Source organism: Corapipo altera, unplaced genomic scaffold, assembly GCF_003945725.1.
Source record: "Corapipo altera isolate COAL_440 unplaced genomic scaffold, ASM394572v1 22, whole genome shotgun sequence".
NCBI lineage: Eukaryota > Metazoa > Chordata > Aves > Passeriformes > Pipridae > Corapipo > Corapipo altera.
Window position 1 is genome coordinate 10,012,918 of NW_020884886.1, and position 19,892 is coordinate 10,032,809.

A 19,892-nucleotide genomic window follows, 5' to 3' on the forward strand; every position below is an offset into this window, starting at 1 on the left:
TCATGTTCTTTTCAAATGATCTTGCTAACTTTCTGTATGCATACATAAATTTAAAAATATAGCAAACTACTTATAAGTTAAAATATTTACAAATACCATATAGTTTAAGTCACTGAAGACAATGGGGCAAAAGGTCTTCAGATTGCTCCAGGCTGATGTTCTTGCTCTCCCTTTCTTTAACTCCAAAAGTCCAAGAGAAAAGATACACTCTATCAAATCATAAAATTCTAGTAATGGGGGAAAAAGACACTTTTTGTGCTAGTTATTCTCTTTGTTGCTGTGGTTTATTCATTCCACTAATTGCACTGAAATTCAAACAAGCATTTGAAATCAATGTGATTATGTGGTTAATTACTCTTTTAATGCAGATGTTCACAGTCCCTTTTCTATTGTTTTAAGTTTTTTGAGTGTCCTGCTTGACTGGTGATCTGATTTTATCATTCAAAAGAATTAAATATGTTACAACTTTTTTAATTAGATGCTAATGGAGTTACGAAGAAGAAGAAATGAAGTTACATAGAAGCAGAGACTTTGTCCTTTGAATGTCCTTAATTTCTCCTGTTCATATATTATAAAATATCTGCGTTTCTGTCATTGAGGTGCCCAAGTTCACCACTGCAAGGTTATAAATATTTCTTCTTAACTTTGTCACAGATCTTTCTTTCAGTGAACCAGCTTTCATTTAACAGTCTTTGTGAATGTTCTAATGTGGGTCAAACTATAAAATGCCAATATCTTTACAGTTTGCTTTACACAAATCATCTGTAATTTAAAATATGTCTTTCTACATCTTAAAAAATTGAACATCGTTGATGCAATGGTTGTCAGTGTCTGTTTGTCAGTTGAAGCCTCTGTTACTTGAACCACTAATGGAAAATATCCACGTTCCAACTGTTAAAATAAAACAGCTTCATAATGAGAATGTTCACGTTTGATCCATCTCACTGGATTTTTTTAAATAAAGTAATTTACACAGTGAATAAGGGCAAGATGACAATGCTTCAGTAATGTTTTATGGTATTTATGGCAGCAATTCATTATAATTGTTTAAACATGGCCTTTAGTTTTATTGGTTTTATCTACAAAAATATGTTGATTTCCCATTCGCACACTTTCGATGTGTACTTTCACATTACATCAAAGTTCTCAAGGGCATGGGTTGAAAGAGGACCTTAGGTTTCTTTAATTAACTGAGGGTCTCCCAAAAGTGGTGAAAACTTTGTGTGATGTTCTTCTTTTTTTTTTTTTCTTTCTTTTTTTCTTTTTTTTTTTTCCTTAAGAAACCAGCAAATGCATGAGAAGTATTGGAAGTGAGACAAAAATTGGTTACACACAGAGACATAACCCAGGCATTTTGAAATTCCTGGCTCCACAGCAAAAAAAAGGGCATACATCAAGGTGTATAAAAGTGATGCTTTTTAGAGTCAGCCTCTAAAACCTATATGTGAGTTTTATGGTCTCCTAGTGAGCTCTGATCCCATCTGACCTGTCCTGAAAAAGTGCTTGCTCTAAATTCCAGCTCTGCAAATTACCTCTACTTTGGCCTATTTTATTTTTTCATGTGTCACTGCTACCAAAAATCTGTGGGTAAAATCTGCCCTTAGCAAGTATGTACAGCCCCAGCACTTCTGGTGGGTGATCTGAACCCTGCCAAAAACTTTGTCAGGTACGGGTAAGCAGATGTGTGTGCGGGGTTCCTCATTAAAGCTGGATCATGCAACACACCTAACCTGATCCAGCAAAACACTTCTATATGTCATTAAAGTTACGTAGGTGTCTCTGTGTTTTTCTGAATCAGACAAAGGAAACCAGAACCACAAAGATTTGCACTACAAAGATGTTTCTTCATGATATTGGTAACTTCAACGGCGGGTGGAAACAATCAGCTTTTTGTAGGTCTTTAAATACCTTCTCACCTGTCTCATTAGTTAGACTTCAAAATAGGTATAAACTTCTCAGACTTACCCATGAAATAAGTGGCAGTTTTGCAAACAGCACTACCAAAAATAAAATCTTTCAGCAGGTTGGGAATGAGGGTGAAAGGCATGCAGAAAAGGCAGAGCATCAGGTCGCTGACTGCTAGTGACAGCAGAAATGTGTTGGTGACTGTTCTCATCCGCTTGTTTCTTATCAGCACTGTAATTACCAGAATGTTCCCCAAAACGCTGAGCAAGAATATCAAACAATACAGCAGAATTCGAATTATCTGATGAAAATCTGAAAATTGTCACAAGAAAAGATCAGTTATGTAGCATTCGACTCAGAGTAGTATTCTATATTTCATCCTTTAATCAAAAAGTAAAAGCCTTTCTGAACTCAATTTTACTAAGGTTTATGTCTTAGTACAATACAAAATCAGTTAAAGAGCTGAAATTCTAAAACTTATTCTTGCATAGCATTCAGCTACAATACATGCAATACACTGTACATTTGAAGAGTCACATACAACTTCTTAAAGCATGTTCTGCTCACACCACTTAGGGTGCAGCACTCATCATGAGAGTTCCTTCTTTATGCAGAAGTAAGAAATTATATAGCAAACAAAAATATTTTAATACATAATGGGTTTTTTTCAGCTTCAAAATGCTATGATTTCGTATTTAATAATTTTCATACACAGTATGAGATCTGATCACTCCATTGTTATTGAATTGACTAAAAATCCTGTTTCTCCAAATCCTTAGCACAGCTGTTTACATTTTGTGCCCAGTAGTGCTACCGTTTTAATTTTCCATTATATCCAAATTTTTTCCTAGCTGAATTTTTAACTTGAAAAACCAGAACACCTAAATTCTTTGCTCCCTGTTTCTCATCCTAACTTATCAGCAAGTAGTTGATTTTGCACTTCCTCAGAGAAAAAGCCTTGCATAGCTCTTTCTTTCCACAGTATTTCTACATCCAGCTAGAACTAAAACCGTGTGAAAAAAAAATCTGTTTTTCTATACATACCTTTAGAAGGATAAGGTGGATCATCCACACAGTAAAAAGTGTCATTTTCCAAGATGATATTGCACAGGAAAGCAGTAATGTTGGTACTGTTCCCAAGGAAGCTTGCATCGACTATTTCCATTCTTCAGTATCCACAGGTTAGCTTTGATGAAGAAGAGGGTGGGTTTGTAACTATCTGCCCACTCTTTCAGTAAATAAATACATTTCTGAATGAAGTCTTCAGGAGAAATACAAGAGAGGCAGTTGTGCAAGGAAGCTCTTCTGACTCTCTGACAGGAGCACCCAGCACACAGAGCCCTGTTCAGACTGAACAAGATTTATTCCAGGGGCTCACAAGGCAGTTCAGAAAAGCAAAGCAGGTGTGCACATACACACTCACATGTATGCACATACACACACACACACACACACACACACAAACACACACACACACACACACACACACACACACATCCCCTCTGGTACCTTTTAGATCCACCCTCTTCTGTTACTGGACTAGTGCTGGGATTATAAACAGCCTAGAAAAAGATTACAGCATTAACCCCTTGCAAGATTGCTTCTACTCTCGTCTCTGCAATATTTCCCGGAGGCATACTGTTATGCCACAGCCAATGAATGAGAACCAGTGAGTGATGAGAGTGATAAATCTGTCTCTCAAATACCAACATTTGAAATGGTAAGAGTAGCTGAATAAAAGGGTAGAGAAGAGGAAAACATAGCGAAGATTTTGCATTCCTTACATGGAAATGATTCTTATCTTCATATTTTTCAGAGCAAACTGAAGATAGAGAAGGCTTAGAAAAATAAGAGCAGTTACATTTAGCTCATTTGGTGAAGTTCTAGCTTCACACAAAGGCGCAGTACATGCCTGATCCAAACCCCAGCAAGGCAATAGAAAAACTAACTAATTTCAATATTCCTGGATCAGACCTTATGAAGGTATATTAAAATTGTTAGTTAATATAAACAGGAGCCTACACATTTCCTCTGGGCAAGGACTTGTATATGACTTGAATACAAACTTGATTAAACTGACAAATTGGGGCACATTAGTTACACACCAGTGTAAACACAATGATCTTGAAAGGTTAAAAGTTCTGCTTTTTTAATACATAAACATCATCCTCACTGTTGTTTTCACAAAGTCATGGGCTTTTAACCTCCAGTATACAGCCTGTTTATAGTCAGAAATGTAAATTAATATTTGAAATTAATCTGTTATAACTTAGTGGAAAACAAATTTCACTCTTCTACTTAAACAGGTAGAGCAATAAGACATCCTTTATAACAAGTCCTAACCCCTAAAGTTGATATACACAGACTGGAATGCCTGGGTTTCTTTTCCAGTCTTGCCAGCTTTGCTTTATAGTGTGAATATAATGGGAATGGGTGTGTAGGGGAGTAGATTGAAAAGTAACATTTAAAGTTCTAATATCTCAATTATCCCTTTTGCCTCTGGGAGTCCTGGATGCAGCTAGTCATCAGTGGTCCATACCACTGCGTGGTCCCACTTGCTGTGAGCAGGGTGAGAGGCTGGCCAGGGCTGCAGGGCAGTACAATAAACACTGTAAAGTCAGTGCATGTCTCTCTTGTTGGTCTCAAATATTTATGTGGGACAATGTGAAGGACCAGCTTCCTCAGGAGCCCCTCACTGAGCCCCATCCCAAGGGATGGGTCCACTACAGTGTCAAGACATGTTTCCTAAGGACATACAAGATGGATGAAGCCAATGAGGCCAGCAGCCATGGCTGGAGGCTTCATGGAGTCAACAAAGAGGTAAACTGAGCCAGGCTGTGTTGGCTGCAGCTTGTCCTGTGAAGCTTTTCAGCACAGCCATGTACTGTGCAGACAGCAAATGAGCAGAGAGTACAGCGGTGGTGAGCTATGATTGACTCCAGAGGGTACTAATTTCAACCAAAAGCAGGTGCTGAATGAGTGAGGGAATGATATCTTGTGCAAATCCCAGCAACTGTGTAGTTACTGTTAAAACTGGATCATTCTGTTCACATGCTCAGAACTCTAAATCTGTAAGGTACAGCTTTCCTTGGTAAATTTGTGCAGACCATGTGTCCAGAGATTTTTATCTGTTATTACAGTCCTCACCAGTTTTCTTTTTGTGAGTGCCAGGCTTACAGATTGGCTCATAATTCCAAGGATTTAGTTCCCCTGGAGTCCTTTTTAAACATTGTCATCAAATTTACACTATTTTTTGCTCCTGGCAACAGTGTAGTTCTAAACAATAGATTGTACGTCATGTTTAATAATTTTACTATTTCCTTTAGAAGTTCTGGATGAATACCATCTGGTCCTGGGCTGAGCTGGATTCAGCATCTGATGGTTAAATTGCCAGAGTAAATGAGTAAGAATTTGCTATGAACTCTTGACTCCCCTCTTGGAGTCAATTTCTGCATGAAACATTTCAAGATCAAAGAGTTTTGTTTTTATAGCATTTATTTTTTGCACAGATTTACTCAAATGTACAGCCAATACTCCTCATGTTTGGGCAGTTCTGAGTTGCCTTTATAATATCATTTCTCTCCAATCCTTTTAGCTAATTTCATGACAGATCATTCTCCATGCAGATCACTATCATCTCACTGTCTCCCTGTAAACTTTTGGAGAGGAAAAAAAGAGGAGATGGTTTTAATGAAATGCTTGCTAATCACAGATGTAATTTTATTATTTAGGAGAATCAAAAATTATTTTGATCATTTTTGATGATCAAATGTCTGTCCCACTTGAACATAATCATGCATTATTTGGGATGTTGGAAGTTTTAGGGAAGAACTTCCTTTGAGCTGGCTGTTTTATTTATAACAATAATTTATTAATAAAATTGGTTTTGTAATTAAGAAATAATTTAGATACCTTAATGTGCCTGTGTAGATAGTTTAGACAAAAGTATACAAAATTTCTTTCCCTATATTCGAAGGAGGCTTCCTAATCCCTGTCACAAAAGAATCTTTTTATTTTTCTTGTAATTTTAGCCTTAATCCTTTTCCCCCCTGTAATGTCAAATATTGAACACACTGGCTTTGCAGCCAAAACAGTTGCTGTGCTTGGTCATTTCCTGCTATGTGTATATATCTCTTCTCATCCCAAACCAAGCCGCATCAATTTACAGTTGCCTCATTTTTTTTTTTCCCTGAAGAATAAGCTGTTCTGTTTTTTCATTAATTTGATAAAGATCTTTACTTAAATTTAAATGAAATTCCACTTGTAAAATTATGAATTTGGAAAAGCTTATCTTTATCTTGTGTCCCACTTTGGGTTTGTTACCATGTCTTTTCTTGTCCTGACAAATGAAATATCATAAACTAACTAGAAAAAACATCTATGAAAAGTCATGGTCGACTTCTGTTCTCACTTGCCAGGTTTATGCTGGCATTAGGCCACTGATTCAGTGGTATTATTCACACAGGCAGAACCTACAGGGAGATCAGGATTAGCCCACACTTCTGGAGAACACACAAAATTCTCAGGAACACATTTTTTGTAAGCTTTTTCAAAGTGATTTGAGCTTGAGTCCTGTCAGTGTCTCACAGTAGCTGCAATTAAACAGTTCATATCACGCCCATCAGAACTCGATAACATAATGATGGAATTTACTTCAGAGCATCTTGTTGTACCTTCAGAAATGGTATTTCTGAAATACAATTCACCAACTGCAGATGGGATCAAAGGCAAACAAGGTGCTCCTGCTGCGTCTGTAGGGCTTCTCCAGATGTCACATATTACATGTCATGTTGCTTAATAAATGCCTGGAATAAATGCACAGATCTTCAATGATGATATTTCATGTGGACACATTTCAAGGTATCTTTTAAATTATTTGGGGGTTGACCACTTTTCTTTCTTTTGAAGTGCCAACTCATAGTGTTTGACTTTTTGGATGTTTGCAGTACCACCTACCTGACCTACCTGTGAGATGTAATACAGCTGGCCCTGATGCCTTCATGGGCATCCAGTCAGCCTTTCATACCACCTTCCTCAGAACGGAGGAAATGGGGCTTCCCAGATGGTGGCTGTGACTTATGTTCAATGTTTAGGCTCTCTGATGAATGGGATGAATAAAGCCAGTGGGATGAGGTTCAACAAGACCACGTGCTGGGTTCTGCACTTTGACCACAACAACCCCATGCAACGCTACAGGCTGGGGACAGAGTGGCTGGAGAGCAGCCAGGTAGAAAGGGATCTAAGAATTTGGATTGACAGGAAGCTGAACATGAGCCAGCAGTGTGCCCAGGTGACCAAGAAAGCCAATGGCATCTTGGCCTGTATCAGGAACAGCGCGGCCAGCAGGACTTGGAAAGTGATTCTTCCCCTGTACTCGGCATTGGTGAGGCCACACCTCAAGTACTGTGTCCAGTTCTGGGCCTCTCAATTTATGAGGGATTTTGAGGTGCTGGAATGTGTCCAGAGAAGGGCAATGGGACTAGTCAAGGGTCTGGAGCACAAGTCCTGTGGGGAGCAGCTGACAGAGCTGGTGTTGTTCAGCCTGGAGAGGAAGAGACTCCAGGGGAGATCTCATCATTCTCTACAACTACCTGAAAGGAAGCTGTAGCCAGGTGGGCGTTGGTCTCTTCTCCCAGCAGGACAAGAGGACATAGTCTTAAGCTGCACCAGAGGAGGTTTAGGTTGGACATGAGAAAGTTCTTCACAAGAAGGTTGACTGGGCATTGGAATGGGCTGGCCAGGGAGGTGGTGAAGTCACTGTCCCTGGAGGTGTTTAAGAAAAGACTGGATGTGGCACTTAGTGCCACAGTCTAGTTGACAAGATGTTGTTAGGTGTTAGATCATAGGCTGGAGTCAATGTTCTCAGAGGTCTTTTCCAACGTAGTTGATCGTGTGATTCTGTGATATTGTCTCTGTAAATCTTCAGGTCCAATTTCATAATCGTGTTAAAGTTTCTGTGCACTTTCAGGGTGAAAGAAAAGCCAGAAACTCACTTTTGCTCCAGAGATTGTTATGTAAGTGTTGTATAAAATTTAGGGAAACAGTTTCAAAGAAATATGTGTAAAAGATTTGTCCAGTGAAACATAAGTTCACATAAAAATCCTTCTGACACTCTGTGACAGTCAGTAAGATGCCATTACTGAGGTCAGGGATGAGTCATTATCTACTCATTCCTCCTACATGGTTTACTGTGCACATTGCGACTCATGTTGCCACTCCCCAGCCTACCACTGGGGTCAGCTGCATTGCCTCTCTCCATACACCTGGCCCTCTAACTAACTATTAAAAATTGAGGGCAGAAGTTACATCAATGCTTGCTGAACAACTGAAGCTGACCCTTCTTTTCATGGATTATCATAACTGATGCATAAGTGCTATGAGGAATGAATACACACCCCTGAAAGAGGAATATAAGTATTTTTAAAAGGTGTCTGGTTCTTTTGCAGGTTATACATGGGGTTGTACAACTCTCTTTTTTTTCCCTTCACCCTATGAATATTAGTTTGCCAGGAAAAAAACATTTCATGATTCAAGCTAGAGTTGCAAGGAGATAGCCCTGCATACCCTTATACTGTGGGTGCTAAAACCTCATGACAACTAACCTGCCTCAACACATGTCCCAAGAGGTCTCTTTATTTGGATTATAATAATACCAACAGGTGTTGGTACCATTAATGGGCTCCTTTGAGCATAGCTTTGCATACTAGACCAGCATCAGTCAAAGCCAAAATCCATCACGTATTCTGAGGCACCAGTTGTCTGAGACTTCTCTGAGGTACAGTCTCAACATGGTGTCGCAGTCTGATAAGACTGGAATGTTTACTAAAGAGGATGTGTTACGAGATAGACCAAAACTTCTCTCTCCAGCAATTGTAAATTCAAAATTAAGGGCTTTAATCGAGGAAGAGTGGAAAAAACCCAGAAGAAATAACAACGCTTTATTAAAAGATATATGTATGTTGGCAAAACAGTAACAGAACACAAAAAAACTAGACAGTAATCCTAGAAAAAAAAACCAAACAAAAAGGGTCTGAATGAATACTTCTCTGTCCTTTAGCGCAGTCCTAACTGTGGCCTGCAGGGGGCGCTGTTGGGCTCTGGCAGTCACCACGTGGGGAGAGGGGTCTGGGGGGTTGGTCTCAGATCGCGGGAGAAGCCGAAAGGAAAATAGTAACCCTTCCCCCCAATGGGAGAAAGGCAGAAGGAAAAGCAGCTCACCCCTACGGGACTCACCGTTCCCAGATGACGGTGTTCCAAGACTCTCCCCTTCTCCCCCAGCAAGCACAGATCTTTCTGATGAAAAAAACCCAGTAGGTCCCGGCTGGAGTCACGAGGCAGTGGCGGCACAGGGACGGTGGTCAGGCCTCACCAGGATGAAAGAACCAGGAAGACTGGCTCCCAGGCTTTTCCTTCAGAAATGCCCGGACACAATCCCTGACCCCATCCTGGCAAAAGAACTCCATGGTCTGACCTGTCCTCTGTCTGGGCGGCCAGCTCCCTAAATCTCAAAAACCTTCCCCCCCTCACTCCAGCATTCAATGGGCCATTAGCATGGAATGCAGCCTGGCCAGCCATTTCTTCTGCAAGGCTAATTGATTCCCTTCCCCCTTCCCTATTCGAACTCTGTTTCTCTTACAGGGAAGCAGGGAAAGAAAAATTTCTCTCTCAGATTTATAACCTATAACACATGGTTTGTAACAAACAGATAAAATATCAGGGATTGTCACCAGAAACAGTCTCCATATGTTATACTGTCAGTAACAAATTGGTATAACTGTTCTTGACGGTACTCAACTCCTTAACAAAGCTCAAAACTGCAACAAGCTGCTAAATAAACCCTCACTTGTAACAATTGAGAACCATAATGTTTTATTTTAAGATTCCAGTTAGGTACATAACAGAGAGTCACCACTATTTTACTACAAGAGATTTTCATTAGTAGATGTCACAGAGGTATATTAAAGAAGTTAGTTATGCTAACTGCAGCCACTATGAGTTTCAATTTAAAGATGAAAAACTGAAGCAAAATATTTGGCACAGGCCACTCAATGGGAGAGTGGAAGAGTTGGGAAAAGAAAGGCAGCCTTTTCTGACTGCGGCTGTCAGACACACTCCTCTCAAAAGAAGCCATGCTACCTTCATAACGTTAAGATCAAATAGATTTCCACTTTTCCGCAGAATTAGATAAAGAGATGTTAGTTTCACAACACCAACTAAGTCATTAAGAGACTGGCTGTGCAGTTGGCAGAGAGGAAATAGAGAAAGCCAGATGATGAGTGAATTGGTACCAGCATGTCTGAAGCCAGGGCTTTAATTTAAGATTCCAAAGTTTGTGTATCTTACTATGTACAGACAGAAATTACTTTCTGTTTCATGACATTTCACCTAACATCTACATTTTTAGAGGAGTACCAGTTTCTATTTGTTATCTCTTCACGATAAATATCTTTAAGGTAATACTACCAAAATTTATTCATTGACATCTGAGTTCCTAAGATTCATGTAATAGTTGTCTTAAGGGAACCCAAGCTATGGGAAGCAAGAAAAGCATTGTCTCTATTAGACAAATACTGAAAATTACACTTACATAAGAAGAATTAATCAACAAGTAGTTCTTGAAAGCTTCAGTTTCTTACAGGAAACATTAACTTTCTACGAGCAGTCATCTAGAATGGCATAAATTTGTACGAATCTACACAAGAAATGGAACATACAATTTTATTATATTTTGATAAATTCTCTGTTATTCAGTAGCTGAAGAGGGGCACATAACCTCGCTTTTTACAGGGTAACTCACTGGCTAAATCTCTTCTCAACAACTGAATTATGAATATGAATTTTAGTTGAGACAATTCAAATCAGGAAGTGGGGATAAAGAGCAAAAATTTTAGAAGGTATTACAAAATCTTTCTCCTTTAGAAGACCTTTCTACCATTACTACTGGTAAAAAATAGACAGCTACTGTCCCCTATAAACTCTTCCCAGCAAGCCCCAAAAGGAAACAACACTCCCTCCTTCAAAATACTTAACCAAAGTAGCACTTTGATCTAATAAAAAAAGCAAAAGACTGTGTGATGGCTAGAATTTTGTTGTTTTCCCATTGTTCTGATTTTGCATGGAAGGGTACTCAGACAGCAAGATGACAGGTTGCCCACTTCAAGCTGTGGGATCTATATAATGAAAGTAAGATTTTAAATTAGGCTCATGGCCTGCATTTTATTGTACTCAATTATGCACTTTATTGTTTGACTATTGTTCTTTTACTGCAACAATCTCCAGGCCAGTTTTTTTGTATAAATGGACCTCTGCTAGCTGACAGGTTGGACTAATTGTTGAACCCAATAAGACGAGGTACAAGGAGACCTTCAGGACTAAAGACAATTTACCCCAGCTGAAGTTCTGTTCTAGGACTTAATTTCGGGAACACTCATCTTTATTTGTAAATTAGCTAAATTCTCTTTGCACTTTGGACTTCTTTGGTGGGTATAATGCTGTCCAATAACTGGATGTAGAAAGCTGTCAGTTACAATTTTTTGAGAAACTGAGAGAGGCAAGTCAAGTCCATAGTGATAAATACTCTTATTTATTTCAATTGTGCTAAGCTGTTCTGGAAGTATTTGATAGTGATTTCAAAACATTATGCAAATATTGAAACACTAAAAATAATAATTTCCAGAGTTTCAGCACAGATGGGCTGTTAAACGATACTGTTGCTGGCCTTACTTGCCACGCTTTTGTCTATATAATTCTTAAGAAAACACATTCTGAGGAACAATTCCCATAGTTAGTTTGGTCTATTTGCCCATGTTTATATAACATTACATTGTGCAGGGAGTTAATGTGACTGAAAGTATGTATGTTTTAAATTAATTTTCATTGTTTAGTCTTTGCTTACATTACAAAACTGTTTTAAATCTGCCAAGAAGACTCAACTCTCAAAAGATAGGAGAAACAAAAGTCGAAGGACAAATTCTGCTCTGAATTCTCTACACTCACTTTTTGATAGAGCCAGACTCAGTTAGGCTGCTATGGTGTCCCCAGTTATCCGGGGCTTATAAATCAAACATATCAGAAGTTGGATATTTGGCATGTAATCCTTGTATATAGAAAAATTACATTATGCACTCTTGATTTTGCTTTAACAAACATTTGAAAATTTGCAGCTAATCTGGATGATCTCTTAATCGTATTTGTGTGTGTGTGCATGAAGTCAATCTCTCCCATTTGCAATTTCATGCATACTGGTTTGGCCCTTTCTGTAATCAACTGCACTGCTGCTAAGTGTGCTTTGTACAGACAAAGCAGTGCAGAACAGTCACAGACCATACACAAACTGTGGCTACTTCTTGGATTATTGCCCCTTCTTGGACACCTACCCAATGTTCTCCTTTTAGTCTAATGCATTCATTTTGCAATCCTGCGACATGAGAAAAATGAATAAATTGAAGCAGGAATATTATTTTGCATGAGATAATGATAAAAGATCAGTAAAAATTTGTATTTTGTTTTTGCAAGCTTTGCTTACTTAAATTGCTGGGGCAAGTAAAGGGTTTTTTAAATATTTTAAGTGATATGCCATTGAAATGCTCCCAGATCCTACTTTAACTGACTCTGGTTTTAAACTCGGCAGTACTCTAAGTATAATCTTGCTCAATTCATAATCTAACAGTGATCTTATCTCTTTAATTTTAATTTACATTTCAGTTGGAAAGCCAGAAGTGTCAGCTGCAATTTTATACTTTGTAAAGACAGACCTCCCCAAAGTTTTCACTTAATTCTCAATGACCGCTCATGAAAGTTGTTATTAGAAGTCAAATGGGAATGCTCTGGTAAAATAAAAAGTAACACACTATTTATTTCATTTGCTGTTCAACTGAGTCATTTCATACCAGAATATCTCTTTCACAAGATCTTACATAGAGAAGGCTGGAAATTTAAAGTTTGATTCTGTGGAAAATTTTCAAATAAATTCTAAAAAATGAGATCTGATATAAATTGCTAAATAAATCTTCATTTTATTTTTCAAGAGGAGTAGATGGCAGGACACACACAATATTATTCAACCTAAAATGACAGGAGACTTTTGTTCTTCTGCTCTGATGTGTGTTACTACATATCCAAGGCCTTACAGATGTAATGCTGTTTGAGAAGAAACTGGCAGTATAAATTGATATATTTTTATGAAATCCAGCTTACTTATCAAGAAGGTAGTAGATTTCATTTCCCTTATGAGAACAGGGGAATGAGAAACAAAACAGTATTATTCCTTGCTTATGCTTTTTCTGTCATCCTGACATGGTGGCTCATTTAGTTAGTGACATGACAACAACTTCTTTCCTTCTGTTTCTTCTTCTGTGCATCCTCATGAGTGCTTCTTTACCTATTGCCATCCTATTTGTGTGTAGTTTTCTCCTCTTTTAAGCCAACTTAACTAAAACTGTGAATTTGCAAATGGCACCTCAAGTACAGAGTGTTCACCCCTTAGGCCACGCAACTGAGCTGGGACCATTACCTTCAAGAGTGGTGTTATATCCAGTTCTAAGGAGGAAATAAATGGCTAAGTCTCAAAGATTTGTGCCTCTTGGATGAAGTTATGAAAGCTAGTAGTATCATACTGCACAAGAATATTATTTTAAAAAATAATATTTTGAATTTTTAAAAAAGTATATTAACTCACATCACAGTTAAATTTCACTGAAAGTTAAAACCATTGCATGGCTGTGGATATTTGGGGATTTTGGTGTCCTAAATCACTGCATAATGATGCCAAAATAGGTGAATATTTGATTATGAAATACATATCCATACATATTTTTTCTCCTCCAAATTCTGTACCAAACCTGCTCTATAGCTATTTTAAGTCTTTCATATTCCCATTCATGTTCTTGTTGCAAATCTTCACAGTTATATTTGGGAAAGAAAAAAATTAGCTACATATTAAAGGCACCTTCCTTCAAAGACTCGGTGTCGTGAAGCTGAATCAGGGGAGGTTTAAGTTGGATATCAGGAAAAGGTTTTTCACCCAGAGGGTGGTTGGGCACTGGAACAGGCTCCCCAGGGAAGTGGTCACAGCACCACGCCTGACAGAGTTTAGGAAGCATTTGGACAATACTCTCAGGCACATGGTGAGACTCTTGGGGTGTCCTGCATCTGGCCAGGATTTGGACTCAATGATCCTGCTGGGTCCCTCCCAGCTCAGGATATTCTATGATTCTGTGATGATCTCCTGCTATTATTTCCCTGTATGTCAATATTTATGTGGAGAGTATAGGCTTATGTGTCACATCTTTGATCTAAACATTTATTATGCTACTTTTATCATTAGCCTAATTTTCCCAAAATGAAAAGCCCTTCCATTGTTGAACAAATCCAATGAGGTATTTTATTTCTGTATTTTGGGGTGACACTACACACTACCCAGCAGAAATTTACCCTGCTCTACTCTCTATGAGTGCAAGCCTCAATGCAGTTTCAGACAAAACTCAGGAAATTTTTATCCACACTAACTACCAGAGTATATCCATATATTTATTTAATCTGGGAGCACCCCTTATCCAGTCTGCTCTGGGAAATAGGTCCTTTGGTAAACAGTGGGTAGGAATGTCGGCCACAGGGGTCCTTCCTATGAAGAACAAAAGTGATCAATGATAAATTACATTGCTATGTGACTGCTTACTCATATTAATGACTCATAGTTTCTGCTAGGCTGTACACTTTTTGGTTTATCAGCTTCATAACTTGTCTCCTCTCTTTCTTTTTTGCAATGAATACAAATTATCCTAACCCTTCCTGAGCCCTTTAGCACTACGACCTTTGTGAATGTTTTCTAATATTCTTTCTGGGAACATGTTGCAACATTGTAAGATTCAACCCTGTACCCTTTTAATTAACAAAGTAATACAATTTTTTATGTGCAAAACACAAAACCTAACTGCATTTGTATATTTAATTTTTTTGCTTTCAGTGTGCAGAGTTTCATCTGAAATCAAATCATCTGGGTTTGTCTGTGCTCCCTAGAGCTGTGCATAACATTTTCATGTAATTTTTCCTTTAAGCAGATGTGTATATTAATTTGTATGTTTTGGTTCAGTGAAAGCAGGGTAGCTTCCACTACACGGCTCTGAATCCAGCCTTCAGAGCTGTGTTTTACATATGTGTGTTCTTCCATCTTACTGTTCCACTCTTTCTCAGGTGAATTCTTGAGCATTCTGTCATGATGAACTTATTCCCACAGCAAAAACTTGATCATTTAGTTGTGTTTTATATAAGCACAACAATTCTTGTAACAGGCAGGATTAGTAGTCAATGTTTCAGATCATTTCTGCAATAATATATTCCTATATGTAAACAGAGAAATGGTATTTAGAAATTAGGGCTCAGTTTTACATTTTGACTTAATCTCTTTTGAACTACTACAGGACGACTGTATTATATTCAACACAGGATTCTTTAGGCCCCCACCATAGCATGAGATCTATCAGAAAAGACTCCATTCCATAGTTGGTGATGATAAATGATAATTATTCAGTGCCCAGTGCTCCCTTTCGATGATATAAGGCATTTGTCCATGCAGGAAAAGGGAAGCACCATCAGTGGAGACAAAACTGTAAGAAACTTATGAAGGTTCTGCTTGCTATGTTCAGTTCATTCAGCATTTCCTTTTTGTGGCACTTCCAGCCATCTTTCCAACAGAGCAGATATCAAGTTAAGGAAGCAAAAATCAAGGTAAAGGATATTTGAAAAGTCTCCATAATGAAAGTAAAAACCTCCATGACCCAAATTAGAGCACTAATTTGAACTCCTTTGAACAGTTGAACTGTTCAACTCCTTTGAACAGTTAGGGTAGCTGGTTAACCATAACCACCAGGAAAGAATTACAAAAACTCTATAGGAGTTTGTTTCTAGTTCCTCTTGGTTTATTCTTCCCTTTTGAATCTTCTATTTGAAAATCTTTCAGACAAGGAAACCAAACAACATACTAACACTTCACATAAAAAACCCAAACCAAACCAAGCCAAAATTTAAAAAAACCCCCCACAAACCAAACCAAACCAAACCAAACCAAACCAAAAACAAACAAAAAGAGAAAGGATTAATCCACTTTAATTGTCAGTAAATCTTATTCAGAAGAGTAAAAGGTACCCAAGAAGAGATCCTTGTTCTGGCACTGAAGTTTATAGTTCTACTTCTTAAAGATTAAGGAGAAGGCAGCTATGAACTAGACACTAAACAGTCTATCCAAGGCAGCCTGCTGATTGCTGAAGACTTGCAACACACACTGATATGACTCTGTAATAAATTGTATATAATTCAGGCAGTGAACTAAAGCATAACAGACTACCTTAAAACATTTATTACATTTTCCACAGAAGACAAATTTCCCTACTGCAATAAGTAGCATATAGCATCAAGAAGCTATTTCAGTGGAGTAATGCTCAATGCTGTATAACAAATAAATAAAAAATCAGAGGTTTTGATATTTTTAAATAGTAGTAATAAAACATCATCACACATATATTTTTAGATATTTTCACAGAATCATAGAAAGGCTTGAGTTGGAAGGGACCTTAAAGATAATCTAGTTCCAACCCCTGCTCCAAGGGCAGGGATGCCACCCACTCGATCAGACTGGTTCTATTTTTAAAAAGGGAATACTCCTTGTGACAGAGAAAACCCAGGTTCTGCTTGGTATTTAGATCACATGGACTGGACTCAATAGGTTTGAAAAAAACACAGAATCCCACCCTAGCATATCCACATACTGATAGACTCCAACCTGGAGATGTTAACTAAGAATCTACTGAGACAGTTCTTTTTAGTGCATTTCTTGCTTACAGACCAATTAGTTAAAGTTTGCAAAAACCTTAAAAGAAGTAGCTGAGTAAGCTATAAAATACATGCCATGCATGAAGTGCATAAACTACTCAGTATATAAACTGCATTTGTGATTCAGCATGTGTTTCTTTTCAATGTGTATCTAGATCGAAAGACTCCATTTCTGTTTTAAGTCCAAGAAATCCTACATCTGTATAATTATATCTTAATACATGGTAAGTGTGCACATAGGATTTTACAAACTAGAAGGTACAGAATCTTACTGCTAAAAGCCGTGTCACTTGACTAATAATAAAACACATGAAAAATGGACCAAATCTAATAACACTAGAAAAACTCGTACATGGTTACTTTTGTTACATATTTGATAACTCACAGTTCCTGCTATGACTCAGCAATGCTATTAAAAAGTACCAGTAACAGATATTATGATCATCTCTAGGGAGGCTTATACCTATCTAAATCTAAGGTCTGGTAGGAAATTACCTAAAATCAAGAACCTGAAGCAACTTGAAACCCCTAAAACTAGACTGATAATCCTGGACATCATTGGTAGTCAGAGTCTAGCTCTCAAATTAAGCCATGTATTAGATAAAATACATTACTTCTCATGAACAACTGTCTGCAATAAAAGATGTTTTCTGCCCTGATAACTAAGCTTCCTACATTCTTCAGACTCCATCAGTGTTATTGGGGCAAAAAAAAAAAATTCTCAGTACTCCACAGGAACTTCATTACTCCATTGGAACTTTTAAAAATATACACCATCACTTTTTGGGCAGCAATTTGAATAAAGCTTGAAAGTGATGAGGGTGACTCACTGACAGAACTTTCTATTTGTCACACCTCTTTGTTATCAGCTCCAAACAATATATCATGGTTCTGACTGCACAGGGAAAACAGTGGATGTTATGAAGGGGAGTTTGCAGGGTTGGTCCATAACTGAGATTAAAGTTTAATACACATTTCTTTAATATAAAAAGTGAGCATATTGAATAAAAGACTGAATATGACGTTCTCTTAAAGAATCTGCTTGGATTAGAAATTCAGGGAACAGCTGTTGGAACCTGACACTTCAGAGCACAGGTGAAGTTCTGCTAATGGCTTGAGATTGATGATTAGGGGTTATGGGTTTCAAACCCTCACAAATTAAAATGGTTCCAAGTGGAGAAAGAAGAAATGAAAGTTTGGACAGGAATAGCACTTTAGATAAAAAAACCACAAACCAACAACACAAAAATCCAGTTTACCTGAGAGGGGATAAAAATGCCCTGCCTGAAGAAAAGCAAATTTGGAGGGGTTTGGGGGTAGGGAGGATGTGTGGGTTTTGTTTAAGTTTGTTGTTTTTTCTCCTCTAATACCTTATCCTTTTGTTTCAGTAGAAAATAGAAAGTTGTTGGGCTGGGAGCATTTTTGTTTTGTTTTGGGTTTTTTTGTTTTGTTTTTAAACATGGGTTTCTGTAGCACTTGGCTAATCTGGATGCAGCCATCCTTACACCTGATGCCAACTGCCATTAGGGTTTGCATATGCTGCCATCCTCCTGGGAGTGTCTCATGCAGTACAAGAAAAAGGGAATAACTTGGAAATCTACACAGTATTTATGATACATTATCAGGGTGAATGCAATGTGCAGGTCCCCGTGGATAGCATTAACCCCCCTGGCAGTCAGGGTGCCCAGGAAAGGTAAGTGGCTCACCTACTGTAATAAGTCCCTAAAATTGCATGCTGAGTCCAATTCTGCACCATACCTCCTTCCCTTACCCTGCTCTGAGTGCATGAAGACACCCACTCTCAGCACAAGTAAAGGGACAGTCTCCTCCCTCTAATCCCTCCCCACCCCTGCTCCCCCAGCAGAGAAAGCAGCCCTAAGAGGAGGCTTCATGACTTGGCATTTCTAGCAGCAAGAGGATGAAAGGTGAAGGTGGGATCAGGGCAGTGTGAGTGCTGTGAATTGCTTAGGAGTTGAGTGTCTTGTGAGTAGTTGACTGGAAGTGCTAGGATTTTGTTGACTGCTGGGATTTTGTGATTGGGACTGCTGGGATTTTTGTTGACTTCCCTCACCCATTACTCTGTCATCCGAAGCCACTGCCTCCTTTGGTGATACCTGCAGACAGCCCTCTTTCTTATTAGTTCAACTAACATATTGCATGGGAAAAGCCAAGCCAACTGACTATGTAATTTTTACTTTCCATTACCAAATTCTTGATGCTTTCCCGACCTGCAGTGGCAGATTAATAAAAGACACTTGGGATACCAGTATGAGGTACAGCTAAGTGCTGTAACTTGACATAAAACACACGAAACAAAGATATAACACTGTAGAGCACTGCATCTGCAAATGGAGGAGGAGTACAATGCAGAAGAGAATTGGTGTTCAGGAGTGTAAGACTGAGACACTGAGAGGGAAGGACCAACAACTCAAACCAGAAAAGCAACGACACCAACACCAGGCCTCTTGATAAAACCTCTGGTATGCAGTACTGGACATCATAAAACCACTCTATGCTGACTGTACTGCAATTGCTTATTTGCAATTCAATCACAACAAAAAAGCAGTAATTGTCAAAAACTTATCACACGAACCAAATTAAACCAGTCATGTGATACCAGGGGGACAGCCTAAAGAGTTGTTTGGGATTTCTGCCAATGCCTGTTATTTAAGTGATACTTTTTAACAATGACCCCTTTTTTCTCCAGCTGGCATGCAGTAAGTTCCTTGTAAGGAAACAAAAAAGATGCACTCACTTAAGTATGCAGTCTTAACTGGATATGGTAAGGATATACAAGAAGCTGTTAACAGTCCTCAGTGAGATTCTGTAAAGATTATTATCTCTTTATGTTGCCTTACTTTTCAGCTTTGATTGGCATTTACAAGAACTAAGTTTTCCTATCCATACTGGAGATGTAACTGACCAAAGAGAAACCCAATGCATAGGAGGAAGGAAACCAGACTGGAAATAGACTAGAAAAACAAGGAATGAAGAGTGACAGATGTGCACATGTAGGGGGTAACAAAGGCAGACTTGGAGCAGAGGTAGTCATCTGCAGCTGACATTAGCTTTTTCTCCTGTTTTCTTGACCTACGGAGATAAGGATGGCTTTTGCAGACCTGCAAAGTCTTTTTCATTGCACACAAAATTCACCGGATGTA

General features: G+C 38.4%; 1 protein-coding gene across 2 annotated transcripts in view; it reads right to left on the bottom strand.

The window, feature by feature from the left end:
- CCKAR (cholecystokinin A receptor) overlaps positions 1-19,892 on the bottom strand; it is a 34,233-nt gene that overhangs the window by 2,506 nt on the left and 11,835 nt on the right. Inside the window, exons 2-3 of one of the 2 annotated variants that reach the window (XM_027642833.1) lie at positions 2,950-3,093; positions 1,966-2,217 (exon numbers count right to left, since the gene is read on the bottom strand). In XM_027642833.1, the coding sequence (XP_027498634.1) occupies positions 1,966-2,217; positions 2,950-3,070 (373 nt within the window). In that variant the 5' untranslated portion in view covers positions 3,071-3,093. The remainder of the gene's footprint in view (positions 1-1,965; positions 2,218-2,949; positions 3,094-19,892) is intronic. The other variant, XM_027642834.1, reaches the window with a different exon arrangement.